The following is a 21,867-nucleotide window of genomic DNA, read 5'->3' as shown; positions in this document are numbered from 1 at the left end:
AATGTGACGTATTTCATGTTCTCAGGATAAAAAGATTAATACATAGACATTGATGTTTTTATGGGATGCTGTTTAAACTTTATGATTTGAGATATCTGTGGTATCCATCTGTAGAATTAATAATTGATGAGCTAAACATTGTTAGGTTTATTTACTTCGTTTTGAGGCTATACGGGACTTCCTGAATATAGGTGTTTGCTTTCTGCATACACGTGGCTCGTAGACCTCATTTAAACATCGATGTCAATAGCAAATGGTATAAATGACGGAGCACGTTTCGAGCTCTGAATCTCACGGCATATTTATTTTAATAACACACTTATGCTCAATTCACGCTCATTCTTCTCTGGGATCGAACTGAATTTACGAGTATTGAGATTACAAGTCGATGTCCAATAATCTAAATATTTTATATCCTCTAATGTCAGATGCAGATGGATAAATGACATATATTCAGTTGAATGGTAAATACAGGCGCCGCCCAGTGCGTTTACTCAGACCAGATATTGACCGAACAAATTACTGCATTGCCTCGGGTGTGACTAAAAGTGCTTGTGTTTCAATGGGCAGCTTGATACCGTAGCATTATGCATTATAAAAGTGTCGTAATAGTCCAACTTTAAATTGTTTGTTACCTCTTTATTGTTTTGTACTGAAAGTTTGATAGCTTACATTTATGAAGTAAGATATATTGTCGACAAATTTACAACAGGTAATAAAAATACCTTAAGAAGGAAATCGACTGCCTCCGCAAAAATAAGAAATAATATTTAACGATTGGTTGCTACTTACCTACTTCTTACGAATAAATTTATAAAAGTCAGTTACCTGAGTAAGTACCAATCATTTATTTTTTAAATAAAAGATGCTATGAATGAACGGGCGCTCAGTACTCTGCCTTGCATTTTGTACTTTCTTTGAATAATAGTCTCATTAAACAAAGCGCCCGCACTTGAAAAACGAATGGACGCTGATACGCTAAAGACGTGCCATTCCATTAATCAAACTTGACCTCGGTCAGCATTTCAAAACGTGAGCTTAAAATATTTATTTACACGTTATACTGATGAGATAATAGGAAAGCTGTTGGGCCAAAGAAGGCAATAGCTCATTCCGACGTTTTGTTGTTCATGCTCTGGGATGTACTGTTCCATGTAAAACATGATCGGTCCTGGACCGACGCACAATAAATCCTATCATATTGCCGTCATTATTGTGATTTATTATTTCATCGTTTCCGTAGACCACGACTGCGGAGTTGCGGAACTTTTCCTTACAATTTCTGGGCAGCTCGTGCTTAGAGTTAACAGACTCTAGGAAATTGGCCTTTCGCCGGCAATCATTGCGGCTGGCTAATGCGGCGCCGCCTGTTCAAATAACACAGCAGTGGCTTCCGCCTGGCTAAGAGAAATATTTATTTTGAGAAAATTGATAGCTCTGTACAGTCACTACCGTCATTAGCGAGCCATGCGGACTGCGGCTTTTGTAACTCTTTCAACCTAATCCTGAACACGCGTAATATTCTTTAAACTCCATGAAGACGCCAAGCATTGCTTCGTTTAATCTTCATTCACCCAATGACTAACGATTCGGTTGAAAGGCGTGCACAACTTATAAGTAATAGTTAAAGGCGTGAACATCTTTTTCGCTTGATCTATTATTAGCAAATACCTGAATGAAATTATAGTCTACTGGTACAGTAGTTCTTATTACGTATTCTATTTCTCTGGGAACAGCGTGTTGTCTAGATTGTTGTCATGTTTTTGTTAGTTGCGTGTCTGCGCGCGGCACGCTGTTAGATCGCAACGTGCCGCGACCAGATAATGAATGTTCCACATTTTGTTCCACATTTGCGTCCACAAGTTTTATTTAAAATAGCCGCGATGCCATTCTCAAGGTTTTATTTCAATGTCCCTTCGTAGCGCTTGTATCAATTACAGTGTAATTAAAGAAATTTGCATAACTAAGTAGAAAGTTCACTACTGTGTGAGCATTCCCTTGCTTTCCATTAGATCCCTTAAAAAGAAACTCTTGTGGCACGTAGTCAGAACTCTTACTCCCACAAGTTTTACTTTTAACAACTCTTTGGTGACTACGTTTAACCTACTTGCATAGCGTCTTCGTGACGCATCGGAATTTTGTACTACATTTGAATAATCGGCCTTCACTGTCTCCTTTGACAAGAAATTCTGGAAAAACTCATGTCTCCAACAATTCAGGTGGCGATGAGAAAAAATGTAATAGCCAGGTACACGGTCGCAGTCGTGACTTCATAATTTTAGTTAACGTTCCGAAGCAACTCTATTTTTAGTTTAAAATCATTCATATCTTTACTATACTATTGCATAATGTTATGATAAATATTATGCATATTGCTTAGCTGACCATGACCATGCTAAATGTGAGTTTGTGAAAAAAGTAATTGAATATGAAGATGAGGTAAGGATGGTAGCACGTGGCGCTCGTTCTGTTCTAACTGCCAGTGCTATGGGGAAAGTCGTGATGTTAAGTATGTATGGTCTAGATACAAGTAGTGCTCGCTCCCTGCGTTCCACCTATACTTAGACCGCGCGAATGCACTACTAACCGTGCACTGAACCTGTCATCAAAGGCGCCAACTTAAGTGCGATGCTATATCATAATTATGCAGTTTTGATGCCCCGTAATAGTGCCTAACATCAAGGGTCCGGTCACGATTGCTAATGTGTGAACAATTTTAGAAAAACATGCTTATATGAACGAGAGAAGACTGTAGACAGCCATCAAAATGTAATCGATAAATAGTTATAGTTTAAAATAAATAACGAAAGTTTTGGGTACACGGAATTTCTCTTAGGCATTTGTCGTTTTTTCTGCCAAAGTCTTGTAGCTAACAATTTATGTTTTGTTTTTAAATCGTTAACAAGATGATTAAGATAGTTCCACGTCGAGTGAACAGTTTTGTTTGGTTGGCGGTGTGACTACAAAGGCGGTACAATAAGCGTTAGCGCCGAAATTGAAAGTGAGTCGACAGGTGCGCGTGCGTGCTCCGTCGGTACTCAACACAACAATCATAAAACAATAAATATGGCAGAAGTGTAAGACCGTACAGAATCACACACGCACACATTTGACGTGCTACATAAGCTAGTTATGCTGATTTCGTGACGTAAGTTTATAGGTCATGCACCTGTACAGTGTGAACGATGACTCTTATGACAATATAGCAAAAAAATGCATTGAAGATTTCTTAACAGCTATATTATTGAATGGCATGATTAATATGTTAACCTACAAGGTGTATCGATGTCTACGTCGGTAATTGTCTTTGGAAAGAATATAAAAAAAATCTCGTTCAAAAAAGTAAGTCTATTTTCGGTTCGTCAAGTTTTCCCCAACAGCCAGATCATTTTCTGATTATAGCATAGTACCTACATTTAGATATGAAATACTGTAAACATTAAACAATTTAAAGCTGGATAACGGCTTTTTCGATTAAATTGCACAAATTCCTATTTCAAAAGATAAATACATCGATAAAATGCCTATTTTTATCTATTAAACATATAGATAAAAACCTATCAATGCTTCCTTCCATGAGGCTAAATACTACTTAGTACATACTACCCACGTATTACTATCACAGATATTCCAAAGCCGCCATTAATACAAGGAAGTGTTAATAAATTACATCCTTGAAGTTCCTGCACCGTTAGATAACTTGCCTCAGTATAAATGTACTAGACTACTGATCATCCTGCAGTGTGACGTAGCCAACATCACTCATAGACACAGATAAAGTGATTCGAAACGGAAATATATTACTGCGATGTTCATGATTGAAAGACCTCGGAACATGCCGTTATAAGTAAAAGTAAAAGGGACGAAGCTAAAGTAAAGAAATCTAATAGAAAAACGTGTTCACATGCCAGTTAGACGAACGTTTTAATTAGCACAGGACATGATAAAAATCGTCCAACCATTAACTTGGATGAACAACATCTGATAGAAAAAACTAGCTCTGAAGGCAGCAAGCCGGCGTTAGAGGAATTTGTTTGTCTGCAAAAAAGTTCTTAACAGTTAAGTTCAACAAAAATTTAACAAAAAAATTTAGTTGTCTGATACATTACTGTAAACAGCTAATAAAGGGGCGCGACAAAAAGCCCAACTATACATTTCATCCGCTTAATAGCCTTAAAATGTTATCCACCTTTAATTCGCAACTGAATACAATCTGTTACTTAAAATATCGAACAGTTCAATCAAACGTATAAATAAACAAGATAAACGTGCTCGTTGCCGCAAAACATTAAAGTAGAAAGCCCACAGAGAAAGGGTCAAACGAAAAAGGTTTAATAGATTTTTTATATTACCGCAATACAACGTTACTGATCGGAATCTGACTATTCATAAGATTTCACCTATAATTTTGATTAAATTATAACCGTCAAGCAATATTAAGCCTATCATTACATCTGATCGGTCACATTGTTTTGTTGGAATTACTATTTATTTCGATCATATTTCGTAATGCACTTCCATTTTAATATTTTGAATAAGTATAATATAGGCTTAATCTGTGAATTGCATTCGAGGATACAAAATTACAAACGTCAAAACAAAAATATATATCAAAAAGTTTCGTTTCTACATGGAACTTTGTATATATTGGAGTTCCTAATAGGCCCAGAATACTGCAATCTCATTCGCTCCAACTTAAAGAATCAGTAACAAACCATTATTCGTCCATTAGTCGCAATTCAAACGCGAACTTCGATATTTGGTCGGCCTTTTAGATTTAAGCTCTTATAAATCATATGAGCCATTTCAATTTCACACACGATTCATTACTCAAAAGCGGCGATTGTCTAACGTCGTGCTCGTTTTTGAACAGAAGTGCGCACGCGACTCGTAAATCGAACTTTCTTCCGGCGTTCAGAGAGCACCTGACAAATTGCTTTATAATGATAGCTAATTGATGAACGTTTTAACATGATTTTTACGGTTTCTTGTTACTTTTTTTATAATCAACGAAGAATGAATCATCAATATGTTCGGACTCACTAATACTCTTATGGTATGCCCAGATCTGTCAAGATAAGCGATTATACAAATTAGAGATCACAGATAAATAGTGTTAATCAACAATAATTATGTATCTACTAATAATTTCGTACTCAGAATAATGATTAATATTCGAAGTCGGTACAGCAATATAGGTTTATTAAGACAAATGGCAATGGATTCTAATAACTCTTTGTTAGAAAGTATCGGCGATAGCGTGTAGATAAACGTTTAAAAAATAATAGTGACGCTTCCGGGTTTCAATTAAGCGTTATTCATTCATGTTTATTGTCATACACCTGGTCGCTATGTAGTTGTAATACAGCTGATTATTATACATTAGATAGACTCAATTATGTATAACTTGACACCGAATTAAATTGCACACCTTTAATAGGCGATGAATTATAATCGCGTGGTTTTATTTCGCCAAATAAAGACTGTAATGAGAAAATAAAAGGACGTTTAAATTATTATTTGAATCAAACAAGCTAAAAAAATCTAACGCTTTAATTTGGTTGAATCCAATAGTTAAATGTAATAGTTTCAATTACGATAATTTCTAAGTTGAAAATAAGAATAGCATCTAATGCGGCATAGTCGTTATCCTTTTTTCTATATAGTGAGTGCAACTGATTGCTCATTGTGAGTGGAGTTATTACCATCACTGGAGCTTGTGGGAACTCGTTAGGAGCTACCCCGTGCACTGAACCCTTGCACCCGTTTTTCTACGCTAGCCTTGTGTGACTGCTTTTTGTCCCAACTAATTTTACTACAACGCTCCATATTTACGACTCCATCGCTGTATAAAAGTGTTTTATTAAATCATTTATGCACGACTGGTGTTGTGTCGTTATTTATTATCTTTGTAGGGTATTTCATTGCATTAGAGTTGATGATCGTTGACCTAGACCTAGACGAACTCAGTGTTGACCTTTACTACCATTCAGAAGCAGATTATTCTACTTTTCAAATTACAATTGAAGTGAAAGGCTGTATTTTTAATTCGGAGGTACATTTACATGAAATGATCGATTTGTGTCGAAGATATACGTGTGTAATTTATTCTAAGATATCCGTGCATCTTTGATACCAATCTTTTCAATTGACTACTAAGTTTTGGCAGATGTCTGTTGTACAATAGATTCAGCAATGATCACTACTAACCCTAACTGTAAATGTTTGCACAAACAATGAGATCACTATTTTAAAATCACAATCTTGGACCGAGATCTAAAGTAATGAACTAAGTTCGAAATTGTATACGTTTTCAGCACGTATCTGATCTGAATTATAAATTTGCAGATCTTAAAAGCAATGTTCGCAGTAATTAAGGAATGCCACGGTTCCCAATTTTGTCCGTTGAGAATCGAAATTTCTTGCGTTACCAGTTCATAGTTTTGATCGATTAACAACACTTTTTAAAGAATTTAAACTTACACAAATTATTTTTGATTCGGCGGGAAACGTTTTGAATCAAGTTCCAAGGTTTTTGCTAATTAGCAGGTGCAATTTAATTATAGATATTTTTAATTAATTTGAAATAGTCTAGCTTGACTTGAGGTTGCGCAATCAGGCTTTCAAAGCTGTTGAAGTTATTTGAGTCTGTGGTGTCCGTAATGAAATTCCGATGGATGCTTCTTGATGCCCACCTGAACGAAGCCAACCAACCAATAAAATTAACTTTTGTTATGTATCGGATAAAAAATGTGTTCATACAGAATCAGTACTCTTACCAATTTACCGGTGCATTAGCTTCGGTTACCCGATCGGTAATTATCACCAGGTTACCGTTCGTTCACTCGGATTTCAATTGTCGATCGTGTCACTTTTACCTTTGATATTTTTAGGGTTATCCGCGGAATTGTTATTGTATTCGATAACGTGAATAATTCACAATTGAATAGACGTCGTTGACTTGAAAAAATCGTTTTTTTTTTAATTTTTGCCACTAGTTTAAAATGTTTTTTGTATAGAACGAAGCTTTGATGTGATTTCTGAATTTAACAGATAATACTGATTTAAGATTGGATTCATCCATCGTCAGTTTTTTTGAGCATGTAACAGACCTAAAGAATAGAATTCTGATGACCTAGATAGCCATGCCCTACAAGACTGGGTGGTTAATAGGATCATTATACATTTTTACCGCACAGAACTATCTCCTTAAACAATGCGGCTTCATCGATACCGCAAACACCTTTTTGCGAACTTTCTTATTTTATTTTGAGTTATTGTCGCATCTAAAATGTAAATTTCTTTTCACTGATTACGCCGTTCGCTGCACAGGCACGTAAAAGAAAAGTATAAGAGAATTGAGTCGAAGCCGACCTATCGCGTTCAGATCTAAACACCCACCTTCCGCTGGAACATTTTAATAACGTGTTTAATGAACTGCCACTTAGTGTGATGAATGTCTTCATAACCTTATTATATTCGATGGGGGAATAAAGCCTTTATACTTGGATAACATGCTAATATTGAACCATTGATGAGCATTCAAGTCAAACCATTTCCATTCAAAATCGAATTCTCAGAATCGTTGACAATAAACTTCAGGTAATTGGCAATGTAGTTGTGGACTTTGAAATCGAACGACAATGGAAAGTCTTGCAATTCAATTTATATGGTTGATGTTCAACCCCGGGCCCTAATTTCGCAATCGTAAATCAGAGGGTCAGAGTTTTATAACCGTATTATATCCACCTTACAGGTCAAAAATTCTCAGACGTACTACTTTCCTTCAGCCATAATCAAGTAATAATCACTTAGTAATACACGCATAAATTGGAAAGACATTGGCTCGTGTCGAGACTTGAAGCTACAACCTTTGAGTTAGCAATCTAACGGTCATACCAATAGGCATCACTGCGCTATAAAGATATAACACTAAAATAAAAGAAGCCAATATTATGACATATAATTTCCTGCATATTAATCGGCTTGGAACAGAGTAAGAGGATTATTTTTTTACTTATAAATCCATATCATTATAATCCTTAAAATATCTATCGTTTCTTAAGAGATAATAATGTGTTAAATTTGCATAGCTGACAACACGGGCGTGCCTCCGGATATAATTAAGTGGTGTAGGTACAAGAGACCAACAGATTACATTATGGAGCTCGTTGCACTGGTACATAAATAGTACCTGTTTTGCTCTTTAAGGAGTAAGTGGCAAGTCAATGAATATCGTAACTTTGTATTACGTAAAGTTTAACGGAATCTTCTTTCTGGTTTTATCGTAGCATTGACATTGGCATTTGTAATTCGAAATTTCGATCAAAGACTGAAATGGAGAAGGTTTTATGTGGTAAAGTAAAATCATGGAATTCAATGGCAGTAAGGAAACGTAAAGTGGACAAAAGAACATGTTTCTATTTGTCAAAGAAACTGAACAAACATTGAGTCATATGTTACATGTGCTTAGTTCCCTAATGTCTGACTCCAGGATTAAGACTTCCTCATAAGATAGAAACACTAAAAACAACATATTTTTAGTGGCCAGTATTCTCTACGAATCTTTATTATCAATTCAAAGATTCTATTATCTAAGCGCTCGTGATCTCGTCTCATAGAAAAGTACACAAAGTCGCAAACTTTTGTGAACCGCACCTCAGGCGGTCCGGGTTAACAGTAAGCAGAAAAATAAACGAATAACTGTTTGTGATCGATCTTCACGTTGCAGTTCTTAACAAATATAATCATTTGGTTTTATTTTTCGTATCTTTTGATTTTCGTTTGTGACATGATACCGTTAAATAAAAATTAGTCACAATAAAGAATTAGAAGACGAAAATTATACCTCCTTACAAAAATACAAAATTTAATATTTGTAATCCTTATCATTTATCATGACTTCACACAGAATCAAGACAAATTAATTCTATTGATCGCAATATTTTAGCGCCTGGTAAATCTCCTATTAAAATTCTACCCATAAATAATTCATTGTCAATAAGCGGCAAGTGTGTTATCTCTATCGAGTTATCTGCATAGCGATGGAGTTGGAATACCTCTTGTCATAGCACTTATAATAAGTTACTGTTTTAAGCCTTTTGCGTAGGAACTGAGACATAGAACTATAGGTATTCTAATCCTTACTTCTTGATAACCCTTTAATAAAGTGTTCTTCTTCTTATAGTGTGGTTGACGGATTCCTACAATCTGGTGACAGATTTTAAAGGCCTATACTTCTGACTTGGGTTTTACTCTTGAAATTTTCAGGCGTGTCAGGTTCCTTCACAAGGGTACGCGTTCGGCAATCGTTTCTTTGTTTCTGACATAAGTTCAATAGACGCTTAGTATAAAGTTAAAAATTTCGTTCAAATGTTCGTCAAAATTTATATAATTTAGATGTTCATAAAGTAACCTCCTCCTTTCATTATGATTTTCTCAAGCAATACTAGATTTGTTTACATTATATTCATAAGTACGTAATGCGTTTAACTTCAATATCTCCATCACAACATGTAGGTAATCATGATAATGATTTTAATAATACGATAATTATGGTATGAAAATCTAATTCTAAATAAACGTTTTCTATTTAATCTTAGTATATAATTATAAGGTTTTAATGGTTCTATATGAAATAAAATATTTACAACTATTTTCCATCGATTTAATGTAATATAATATGTAATTTCATTTCCTTAGACCTGTGTTAATGCAATATAAATATAATTAATAGCTACATTAAAGCTTAAGGTTTAGTGACTTTAATTAAAATACTTTCTGAATGAAAAGCTTATATTAAAATGTTTCTCTCTTAAATACATCCTCTAATATATAAAATTCCCGTGTCACGATGTTAGTTACCGTACTCCTCCGAAATGGCCTAACCGATTTTTACCAAAGTTTACATGAGTATTCAGTAGGTCTGAGAATCGACTAACATCTATTTTTCATACCCCAAGTGTTAAGGATTGCTCACACTAAAAAAAAAAATTTCTGGACGAATTTTTTTTATGTAATGTTGCTTTAAAAAATACATACAACTAGAAGTAATTTATTAGGCAAAACAACGGATCAGTTAGTATATTTATAAGGCTTTAGCTAAAATTGAATTATAACCTATATTTTATATTCGAAGTGTGTGCCTTTGGTAGTGATAGCGCAATATATTCAAAGATTTATGGGACAGGTGCGGAACTAAATCATAGATTTAGAATCAGGTAAAACCGTTTGCTGAATCTCGTATGTATAGAAACAGGATAAATGTAAAATATTATTCTCTTTTCTATTGAATTTGATGATAGTAAGAATGTGAAGAGGAAACCAACCCTATAAAGCTAGCTAAGGAAATTTAAGCTCAAATAATAAATCACAACACTTTCATTTGTATATTATTGTTCTAAACTAAATTGTAGTACAAAATTTGCAAGCAAATAGGATAGATCATAAGAGACATTCGCGAGACTTTCCCACAGCCAGTAAAACCCATCTAGTACTTCTCCAAGTGAGTAAATTTATTACGTCCATTTAAACAAGCATGTTTAATAGATTTTCGTATAAAACAAAACGGTTCTTGTCTATTTGCATGTTATCCTACCGACTGCACCCTCCCACGCTCCGCCTTCGAAATAATATACAATGTTCGATGCAAATTTTATAGAATTACTACAGATACTACTAGCTTGTTACAGATAGTTACATCGGCAATGTTTAATTAAAGAGATAAATATGATGTACCTAATTATGTTGTCAATACGTAAACAGACGAGTAATTATCGATGTTCCGTAATAGGTACTGGTATTGCAAGTAACTATTTATGGGATTTCGTACCTATTATTAGAAGTACGTATTTGGTATCGAATTTATAGTTTCAGTTTTATGAGAATGATTTGATTCGCTCTTGTCTTGTTGACCAGTAGCTATAAATATATTTACGCCTTTTTATTGCGTACGCAATTAAAACCTATTACTTACGTAACAATTTTTCATCATTCAACAAAAGCTCTTTATAGTATTTATGGTTACGAGTTATATTCATATTTCTTTATTTGCATTCCACAATGTACATAAGGTGTTATAAAAAATGATAAGAAACAATTATGGACCCCGTCGGGCACAGCAAAATTTTCTTGCAAACTAAAATTATAAATAAAATTGGAGTTACTTAAGTTAATTTGAAATAAGTATTTAATTATAGTCTAAAACCAACAACCACGGCCGCGATTCAGCTATTTACAATTGCCGATACGTGAATGGAAATTGGCTAAAATTTGTCAGTATTCGAATTCGCCAACACTTTCATTGGAAATGTATAGTATTGACATTGAGTGTTCCACAACTCAAAGGGTTAGGAGACTACCGATGTAAATGCAAAGTCTGGAAAACGAACGATCCCGTCATAATCATTCAAATGTCTATCCGAAATAGCAGAATTGGGGCCCAGAGTAGGTACTCAATGCTAATCTTAACTTATTCAACTCCGATACCAATCATTTATATAGGAAAAGGTCGGAGGAAAGCCCGCTAAACTAAAATTAATTAAATTGTCCGACACACCCTTTATAAATTACTGCCTACTTTAAGGTTCGAAACACGTTACATTGAATAACAGTACCGCTATCCTAGGACCTGTATGCGTAAGTGTGGGCGCAACTGTACTTGATAACTAAAGTTTATTATTGCAGTACTCGAAAGCTTTGATAACGACTGGCTGTGGTTGTACCTGAGTACATGACTTATTGATTTTATAATGCAAATGTACTGTGAAGTATTGAAGGGTGTACTGTTTTATTTAAATATGCAAATGCAAAACACTTTTTTCTGTATTACTAAGCGCCGGTAATGAATTCGTGTTAAGGTATGCAGGAATAAGACTTTGTAAATTAATTACTTTAATGTATCTAGTTCTTTTTCACTTTAACTTTTTTCAGTTTTACAGTAGTTTAGAAAACTTACAAACTGCTTTATCTTGAATAGGATATTATGATTTCCTTCTATAACAAATCTGTCAATCACTCTAAGGTTTACTATAAGAGAATCTAACTCTGGGTTAAGCTTGCCTTTGTACATGAACTTCCAACAAAATATTTTCCTAGTGTGTATTTATGTGGAATAAAGTATAAATAAAAAAATAAACGATTTTTATACTAAGTAAGAAAAACATGTAACCCGGAATTCAATACAACCTAGTATTAACTTCGCATTTTCACGGTACAAAGACTGATCCATCTTATTTCTGCCCGTGGGTGTAGTAAGAAGCAATTAAAGCGATTGTATCGGATAGATGGGCAGTAACATCTAATGATAATATCTGGAGACTAAAACCCGGTTTCCTTAAGGGCCGCCAGGATCCCTTACCAACGCTATTGCGGTGCAATATTACGTAGCTTCACGTCTGAAATAGAAGATTTTTATTGCTTGAAGCACGATATCATACAATGGAGTTTTTTGAGTAAAAAGTATTTAATCCGTCAGGTAGATTTCCAAAAAACATTGGATCCTTCTTTCCTTTTATTGTGCAAAAGAGAAACTACGATCAATGAAGTTGAAATTCGTGATTTTTTTATTAGCAAAATTTTGGGTCATCTAATCAATCTAGCTACGAAACATGTACGCCATTTAACAGCAAATATTCTCTTAAGTTAAATAAGGCAGGTATAAAGGCACGATAATAACCCCTTAGCCGCCATAAGTCATGCAAAAAACGTATAAAACTTCTTTCATTTCCGTCGAGAAGATCATTGAACAAAAGTTCGCTATGCAAAATATTCAACGTGTGAGACCTATTAAGAGAACGCACTATTTACTCGCAAACGTGAGAACCAGCCTCCGGACGTAGGCATTATGTCAAAGTAATGAAGTTCGTTTCCTCTTTCTGTAATGTATATGTGTAACATGCACATTATATCGTTACATTTCCTTGAGATAAAAGCAAATAAAAGCATTCAACTAGATATTCATAAGTTTTTCCTCGCACCAATTGTACAATAAGAAGTTATCGATAATATTCTCATACATCGATTGGAATATGCAAATAAATCAGGATGAAGTCGGAAGTAATTACGCGTTGGTTATGTAACACAACCCTGAACCTGTATTGAGGTGGGTCGCGGCCAACGAACGCGGATTGCGTGCGACTAATGTGCGACCGTGTGCACTTGATCGTTTTAGATAGTTATGGTCGCACGTTATAAAGTCATTAAAAATCTTAATAATCTATTTATCTTCGATATTACAAGTAAGTTATTGACTAGGGATTTAATTATAAAGATTGATATCTATCATCTTAAATATATAGCTTTACTTACGCATATATCATGATTGTAATAAATAACAATTTTATGCCAAGCTGAGAATAACTTGCTAGTTTTATTTAACGAAAGTAAGAAAATTTACATTTATACATTATACTGGGTGTAAAAAAAAATACGTTTTAAATTGATCTACAGTTCTAGGTCTCGACAAGCAATAAAATTAGGCTATAAACATAAGATTGCTACATCAGCAATAATCATTTGACTACAGCCCAACTCGTTAGTAAAGCGTGGGAGCAAATATCAGAGATACCAGGTACATATAACCAGCAATTTTAATGCTATAAACTAACTTGCCTTTACTGCTATTATAAAATACGCTAGTCGCAATCTTTTTGTTGTAGATTGTGGGATTCTCGTTTATGTGACAAATCACAACGACTGCATTACACCTATGAGCGTAATAACCTGTTTTTCCCTCACCTATCGCAAGAAGAATAATCTTTATTACTGAACACGTCTTTATTGGCTGCGTTCTATGAAAAAAGGATTCAGATAGCACATCGTATGACAGTCGGCGCTGTGCGTAATGTTACAAACGTTCCGCAGGTTTTTGTGGAAATCAACGAGGATTTATCGCGATATGTTTTATTGTTTCTTGTAATTCAAGTACGAAGAAAAGCTATTTCTTTTATTATTCATTTATTAATGCTGTTACAAATAACTGATATATTGCCTGAAATACACACGTACAAGTATTTAATTGATAATTATAATTATTTGCCATAACGGTTTGCTTAGGTGTATTTATCGGGATTGCCTTACGACGTCTACTTTCCAGGCCAAGTGCAGTGTTTGAGTATAAAGAGATGCAACGCCGCCCGGGGTCGCAAATCAATTTACAAACTTCTGTTTTTATTTATTACCATGAGCAATTAAAAAATCATACATTTGTAGACGAATTAATCGAAAGTATCAAGACTTATAAATCGTACAGATTCGATCAAACCCGATCTGTTATTGATGTTAGATCATTCCGAGCGCATTAATTATACGCATATGAAAAGCTATTGACTTTCTATATTTCTTTACCGATATTTCCATTGCATTTACAGTTAATAGAAATGAAAATCTATTCAAATTGAATAGCTTTTCATTTCAATTAACTTGCGCTGTTATTACGTGTGAGTGGCATTCAAACTAATCATATACTTGGCGGCCTTAATTGTGTGTCGGTCTGCGGTTTCCGGAATAGGCCTAGGAGATAACACTCTAACAAAAACGAAACAATACTAATCTAGTAGATTTGATATTGTTCAGCTTTTATGTAAAATGCTCTTGGACATGGACAAGAATTTATACAAACTCGTATGTATATTTGTGAGGTCGTAATTTAAGAGACCGGCTCCTAAATAATCTATTAATAAAATATAGTGAATCAGCGGCAATAGTTCACCAAAACTAAATTTCCACGAATGCATTCGCATCACACGAACTCACGCAAAGAACAAACTTAATCAGAAAAACAACACAAAAATGAGTCATCTCAAAATAGACAAACCAAATCTAACTGAACATTGAGATAGAACAGTTTAACAACCTTCAGTTATCGAGATCGATGACGTCACGAAGTTAGTTCACGTCAAGATCGCGAACCGAAGATTTGAACCTATGGTAAACATGTCGTGTGAATTGTTGCCCTAGTTGACCTTATAGCCCTGTAACGTACTGTTATTCGACTATTATCTCAACTTTATAACAGTTGCAACGAGATCGTTAGAAGTGGAATAGGATAAGGTATATACAAACCGAGCATAAAAAGGATTTATGCAGACATTTCAATAAACATTTCGATGATAAAATATCAGCCAACAACTTATAGGTATTACCTTAATTGAAAAGTTACATACGGAATCAAAAAACAAATGAACACTTTTTAAAGCAAAAAGGTTTTAACATCATAATGTATGTTAAGTACTGCATTCCTCACCACCTGCATGACAAATCACTGGCACTTTACGAATGATGTAAAAAGGGGAGACAGGTGCAAGCCTGCAACATGAATACGCTTAACCGATGATACGAAATAGCTCAAACGATGTCTCATTGTTCCAACCATCTGCGGAACAATGGCTTTTTATAGCACACTCATATGTAGAACTATTTCGTTTTTATTACAGTCCCATACGTGCATTTGAGATCATTCGTTCAGCATCAGTACCTTAATGGTAGCTTTTATCGGTGCTCTTTGATATCTACTCGTAAATCGTTAAAAATAAATTATATCAAATTATGGCTCAATTTTATTCACTTAAGGTTTATTTATAATGACTTACTAATATCATGATTGCGTGGCTAGCTTTTAATCATTGCAAGGATAAAAATTTAACAACCTTGTCATTAAATTCCAGGATTGAAATATAAATAAAACAAAAGATAAACGCATGCCAGTTGAAGCACATCCCAAAACCGTTGAGACAATTTAGATCGTTCAACTTGAACGTGACGTCCGGTGCTATTTTCATAGAAAAAATGTCAGTTCGAGGATCTAGCCTGGCGCGATGCCCCTTGGCTCATCCGTACCGCGGTACCCTGTTATCGAACGCAATCAGTACGGTACTGACTCTCAAAAAGAGCAGTAACTTTACAAAAGATAACATCCGACAATGACTTTACGGCTCAATCGTGCTCTGCGGCAAGTGTTGTGTTTAATCATGGTGAGCATAAATTTATTGAAAAAAAAGTTCTCGACAAAAACCTCGCGCGAAGTGAAATCAGAAGGAAAATGCGATTCGCGCAGACCAGCTATTTGGTTTAAGAAATAATTGAATTTAAAAGCAAAAGTTAATCACAACGTTCACTAAGTTAACAGAAAGAAGTGAAAGTTTGTTACGATTAAATATAAAAACAAAAATTTGAGAGCTGGATCAGTAATAAAACATTTCCATTATGAGCACAATCGTGAAGGTCAATTGGGGGCATGGACGCTATATTATTTAATGTTGGTAATGCAATTATAACTATTTCCGAACGAGACCTTAAAAAAGAAAGTTATGACACAATAGATGCTTAGAATAATCATAGTCCTGTTGAAAGTTAAGATACTAAGTTAGCTTTCATATTGACATCTATTATGGGCATCAATGAGAAACTTCATGTTATTTAGCAGCTTTTAAATCCAACAAAAGTGCACGAAAAAGATATTACCGTTTTGTAGCTTTTGTAGGTGTATCCTTATCCAATATTAATGAATTAATTGTAACATGAACTATTGTATTAATTAAAAAAATAACTTATGAACTTATTGATCTAAGATCAATATAAGGACCATTTACTCCAATAAGAAAGGCCTCTGTATCATATTTTATTCGCACACTTTTTCAGACGATTTGATTGTGATTATATTTTATATCCCAATCGAATACGAAACGAAGTTGAACGGCGTAAAATAAAATCATTGAAAACTTACAGTTGTCTAGTTACTAAATTGAACTGACGCCCATTATAGCATTATCTCTTTTGTGTAGAGTAAAAGGAAAAATTGTTGTAACAAACACGATCAGTGGTTGTGAACACAAAAAGCTCTTTGTTGTGAGTTAGTCGAATGTCAATATATACGGGTTAGTGGGCCAGATAAATGAGTACGACGACTATCTTATGAAGATACCAATCAAAATTGGATCTCCCAGCAGGTGGACCTGTGGACTCGGTAACTTTATCAGGATGAGGACACTTTGTCTAGGAGCACGTGTATAAAGACACAATACGTAAAACGTATTTGTTTATTGACATCATCACAAACGATCGCTCTAAATACATTAATTCCGGCACTAACAAGTTTATATTCCAAAATTAAATTAAAGCAGCAAAAAGTAAAACGAAATGTTCTTCAGTGAAAAAAACTACAAAGGATAATCGTCATTTAACAGGTTTATTAACCTGATCCAGCAACAAACGTGACGAAGTAATCGGCAAATCGCAGGGTACATGACCGTGAAGCATTGTTATGAGAAGAACTAACGCACACAAAGCTCTCCTTCCGTACATATCATTCAAAACTAACCAATAGATATCTGATGAAGTCCTTAGTTAGTAACGAATGAACATCCGAGCAAGCAAGATCGGAGCAAAATAAGAAACTAATAGCGTCTATACGCAAGAGCGTTGACACAGAAACCCTAACCGAGACAAACGGGGATGGATGAGATTGTGGTTCGCGATCCGAGACCAAGCTCGAGCGATTTCCCATCATTGTTATAATAACTAATGGCAACTCAGATAAATTGACGCACTTTCAACAGATCCATAGATTCTTACACTACATTCTTATGCCACGTACTTGTGAAGAGCTTGACTAAGAAAAGACCCTAGTCTTTGACGAATGTGCCAATTCTTATGAACACGTATTCTTTGATTTCAGACGGTGCCTTTACCAGCCGGATCGACTTCAGTGTTGGCAAAGCCGACAAAGTATCACTACTATCCCCACAATCAGCACATCTATTTGTTGCCTGAATGCGCTATTCAGCAGGTAATTGACGCTTTTGTTCTAAAGAAAGTACCGGAACTGCAACAAATAACTTGTGAACAAATACTATGACTAAGCCGATTAGCAATTGCAGTCCTTTTCGATTTTAGTGACTATAATAAAACAGGTTTCCAAAAGAAATAACATCTTCAACTTCAATATCCGCAACAAATGTGCTTTTGTTCTATTATATGTACAGTTCAATGCCCAACAATATTGGCGTGGTCATACTAGATTATTGTAAGAGCAAAATTTCTAAAATACATTGTTTAACTTTAGAATTCCATCATTTTTTTTTTCTGATGACTGCAATACATGCAATTTAGGTCAAATCGCCTACTCTATTATGAAAATCAAGATCAATCCAAATACGTCATCGGTCACGCGATGAATGAATATTATTCGTTGTCGAGGCATCCCGTCCCACATATCGACATGTCGAAGACCGTTCGCAATGCGCAATGCTGGTTCGTTAGCTACATAAGGCGGTGACTTTACAGGTATGCAACGCGGTCTACGTGCGTCTGAACTACACGCAGCCGCTGTGCGCGTGCCCAAGTCGGTACCGAGACCCATGCTCCGCCAGTCTCAACGCCGACGACCTGCATACGACGCGCCTCACAACAGACTCGAAAAAAAAGGTAACGCTCCGACATAATTGGATTTAACGCACTGAATTCATTCTAAGTAAGTACATATTTTTTTATGTGCTGCAAAGGAAATTGATTTCATCACGTCTAATGCGATTTACAATGATATGTAGCAAACACATAAGAAGACGTACGTAGCTTAGGAATGCGGTATCTTGGTCGAAAACTAAGAAACAACTTCGCGTGTATTTTCTTTGTAACATACATACGCTGTTATCTACTTCAGGATTGTTACTATAACAATGGTGTTCTTGTCAAGGCTATGGACAGAATCTTACTTAGAGGGAATTGAAACAATTTTTTATTATTTATTTCTACACCACCGTAATTTTGATATTTGCTGTTACAGTTCGCCAACAAAGCTGTGACATTAGTGAAGACTTGTGAAGCAGTATCGGAGATGCGTGAGTGCCGAGCGCCAAGAGACTGGTCACTCTTAGCGCTACAAAACATTAGGACTGGCAAGTCACACTACTTGGTGATATGCCGATGTCCCGAAGATCATATACTCGGTAAGTTAGTAACATGAATGTGCCATAAACATTAAATAAATTCGACCTAGAATTCGGAAAACACCTTTGTGAACCTGTTTCCCCTCAAACTTGTACAGGATGAGTTTTTCGTTCTGGTAGTTGTACGGATAACTGGTATTGTATTTACTTTTTATTATTTAACAACACAAGTGTTCTCAAAACCAATACTTGAAATTGTTGTTGATAATTAAGAATTAACGCTAACCTTCGAGACATTTGAGCGCGTTATAAGAGACTTTTACTTAGAAGCTGAAAAACGCTAGCAGAGACAAATACGTATTGGATACGAAACAAAGCTAGACTTTATATAACTGACCAGTCAGGATCCGCTATCGTCAATAAAACATAGTGTATCGATTGGAGTCCCACAAGGAACAATCTTAGGTGCATATCCAGTTAAGAATTCCTATTGTCCATTATATTTGGTGAGGAATTCTTATTATCAAATGCTGTTGCTACGTACATGGTTGGGCCCACAATATAAGGTAACTCGGGTGCCATGTACGATGACAGTTCGTGTTCCATTGTACAAAACACATTGAAGTGTTACACCGTAATCGTAGGCGACCAAATAAGCTTATTGGTTAAAGCTGAGAACATAGGTTTCAATACAAATACAATAATTCTATTGGTGTTGGTTTACTTGATTTTGTATTTGAAAATGGAGCATTACATTATTAGAACAGGGGAAACAAAAAAATACTACCTGAAGGTGCACTTAGCAGATATATACAACCTTTTCAAACCGTTACCGTTTCATTTGTTAACCATTTACTAAAATTTATTAAGTCTTTTCGTTAAACTATATTAAGACATAAAATGTATGTAATTTCAGAAGGTCCAATGTCTCACGACCAGCCCACTTACGCGTCTGTTCCTGGCATCAGAGTGTACGGCATGATGTGTGTGCGACCAACTACAGCCTATCATTCCGGTTAGTATGAACGAAACTCTGGAAGCGTAGCGGTAAAACCGTTGGACTGGCAATTCAAACGTCGTAACCCAGTATCTTTCCGAATTTATGTTAAATAGTTATTATCGCTTGCTAAAAACATTGAGGGAACCAGCACTCCTCCTATTTTTTCAAGGTTGTGTTAGCCATGTCTGAGACCTACGGGTAAATTAACCATACCTAGAATGAACAAGAGAGATCAAATTACTACCTTACAACTCTTTGCATACATCGATTTTTAAATTAAACTTTGAGACTAAGCCAAGTCTGACAAGATCAATATTCATTACTAAAGTATTATTTTCTTTTCAACAGCATTCAACAAAAACAGATACTCGGGCTTAACCGTACAAAGCACGACCGGCGCCTACAAAGTGGACTATTCTCAACCTCATGCGTATCCAGAGAAACCCGTGTACAACAGATATCACACACACAGTTACACAGAACCGTACTACAACCGAAGGTCTCGAGTCGCACGAGTCAGGCGATCGACATTAGAATACCCCCCCTTCCCATGGTACAAAGTTATCGAATTAGCTAGATCATTACATTGGATCAACTAGAAACTAAACACCTTTAAATTTAGAAATAAAAAAGTTTGTTGGCTTCATGGAGGCTTTATATTAATCGATTCCGCCTCTTTGAATTCAACTTATACTTGAATCATATTTAATTTCGAAACGCTTTTTTGTCGCTTATATATCCGATTTTTAGTTAATACTTGCTTACTGACTTTCCCATTCTAAACGTGATTGTTTAGTTTGGCGAAATTTAATTTCAGACGCCTATAAAATACTAAGTACAACTGCATTTACTAGAATAATTAACATATTTAACAACAAATGTATTTATTGAAATGAAAGATAGCAAGTTTGGGTGTTTAAATGGTCAGGCAGTTTAATCAATCATTTTGATCCATAAAAGATGCAAAAGAAAATACCTTTTTCAAGTATACCTTTTTTTGTTAAAGGGATAGGGGGATAAGATCCAGAATTTACGCTAAAATATAGATAGTAATACGATCATATCTTCACCCAAACAACACAAACACGTATAGAACAATTCTGTTTCGAAAGTAGATTATTGATTGTATGGAAAACATAACTTATATTTCGGTATAATTAAGCAACAATTTGCCAGAAATAGAAATAACCATGACTATTAGATATAAGTTTTGGATTATTGTAATTGCAAATTAAATTAATATTCTCCCCACCAATAGACGGTGATTAAATAATAATAAAAGTTTTTTTTTTAATATTGTACACAAAAGATATGTGATAAGATTTCGTTGGATTTTTTTGTGTAACATTTCAATGCATTTATAGTTATTTAAGTAGTATGTTTAGTTTAATACAATATTTATTTAAGAACCATATTTATACTTAGAATAAATTGTAAATAGTAGACGTAGAAATTACAATATTTGTAATTATGGAAAATAAATTTTACGGATTTTTTATGATCGTTTTAATTTTATGTATAATATTCGTTAGCCCCTGACCATCGCCTTACTGAACTAATAAGACGTCATAAGGATAAAGTTGCAGTAAATTGTCATTTAATTATGAACTATACTGCCTGTAAATAAGGTTAATATTCAAAAAGCAATGATTAGACTTACCTAATACTTTCTGGTCGACGACAATATCACAGCTGTACATTGCCGCCATCAAACGTTGAGGTTGTGCCTGAAACGCTTTTCTGCAACCATCCTTTACTGCTGACATTATTTGACCTACAAAATACATTATAACTATAAATAACTATCGATTTAAGAACACAACGGAAATTGCAGAAGAGATTTACATTTAATAAATCTAGTCACAGACAGTATAATTTGTGATGACTTATTAAAAAAAGTTAAAGGCAAACAGATGAAAAATCCCCACGATCACACGGATAAAATTACTTTGACGATGGCAAATTATTTTTGTACGTATCTTT

The 21,867-nt window shown here is 34.8% G+C and overlaps 2 protein-coding genes across 3 annotated transcripts in view; one reads left to right on the top strand and one right to left on the bottom strand.

The window, feature by feature from the left end:
* LOC113503610 overlaps positions 1–21,262 on the top strand; it is a 68,132-nt gene extending 46,870 nt beyond the window's left edge. Inside the window, exons 2-6 of the mRNA XM_026885660.1 lie at positions 17,675–17,785; positions 18,283–18,423; positions 18,782–18,944; positions 19,801–19,899; positions 20,233–21,262. Of these exons, the coding sequence (XP_026741461.1) occupies positions 17,675–17,785; positions 18,283–18,423; positions 18,782–18,944; positions 19,801–19,899; positions 20,233–20,483 (765 nt within the window). The 3' untranslated portion in view covers positions 20,484–21,262. The remainder of the gene's footprint in view (positions 1–17,674; positions 17,786–18,282; positions 18,424–18,781; positions 18,945–19,800; positions 19,900–20,232) is intronic.
* LOC113503609 (elongation factor-like GTPase 1) overlaps positions 1–21,867 on the bottom strand; it is a 116,480-nt gene that overhangs the window by 89,119 nt on the left and 5,494 nt on the right. For both annotated transcript variants that reach the window (XM_026885658.1, XM_026885659.1), the window contains exon 9: positions 21,545–21,658. In XM_026885658.1, the coding sequence (XP_026741459.1) occupies positions 21,545–21,658 (114 nt within the window). The remainder of the gene's footprint in view (positions 1–21,544; positions 21,659–21,867) is intronic.

Source organism: Trichoplusia ni, chromosome 19 (genome assembly GCF_003590095.1).
Source record: "Trichoplusia ni isolate ovarian cell line Hi5 chromosome 19, tn1, whole genome shotgun sequence".
Lineage (NCBI taxonomy): Eukaryota > Metazoa > Arthropoda > Insecta > Lepidoptera > Noctuidae > Trichoplusia > Trichoplusia ni.
The sequence above is the reverse complement of the archived record's forward strand: the minus strand, read 5'-3'. Positions and strand labels throughout refer to the sequence as shown.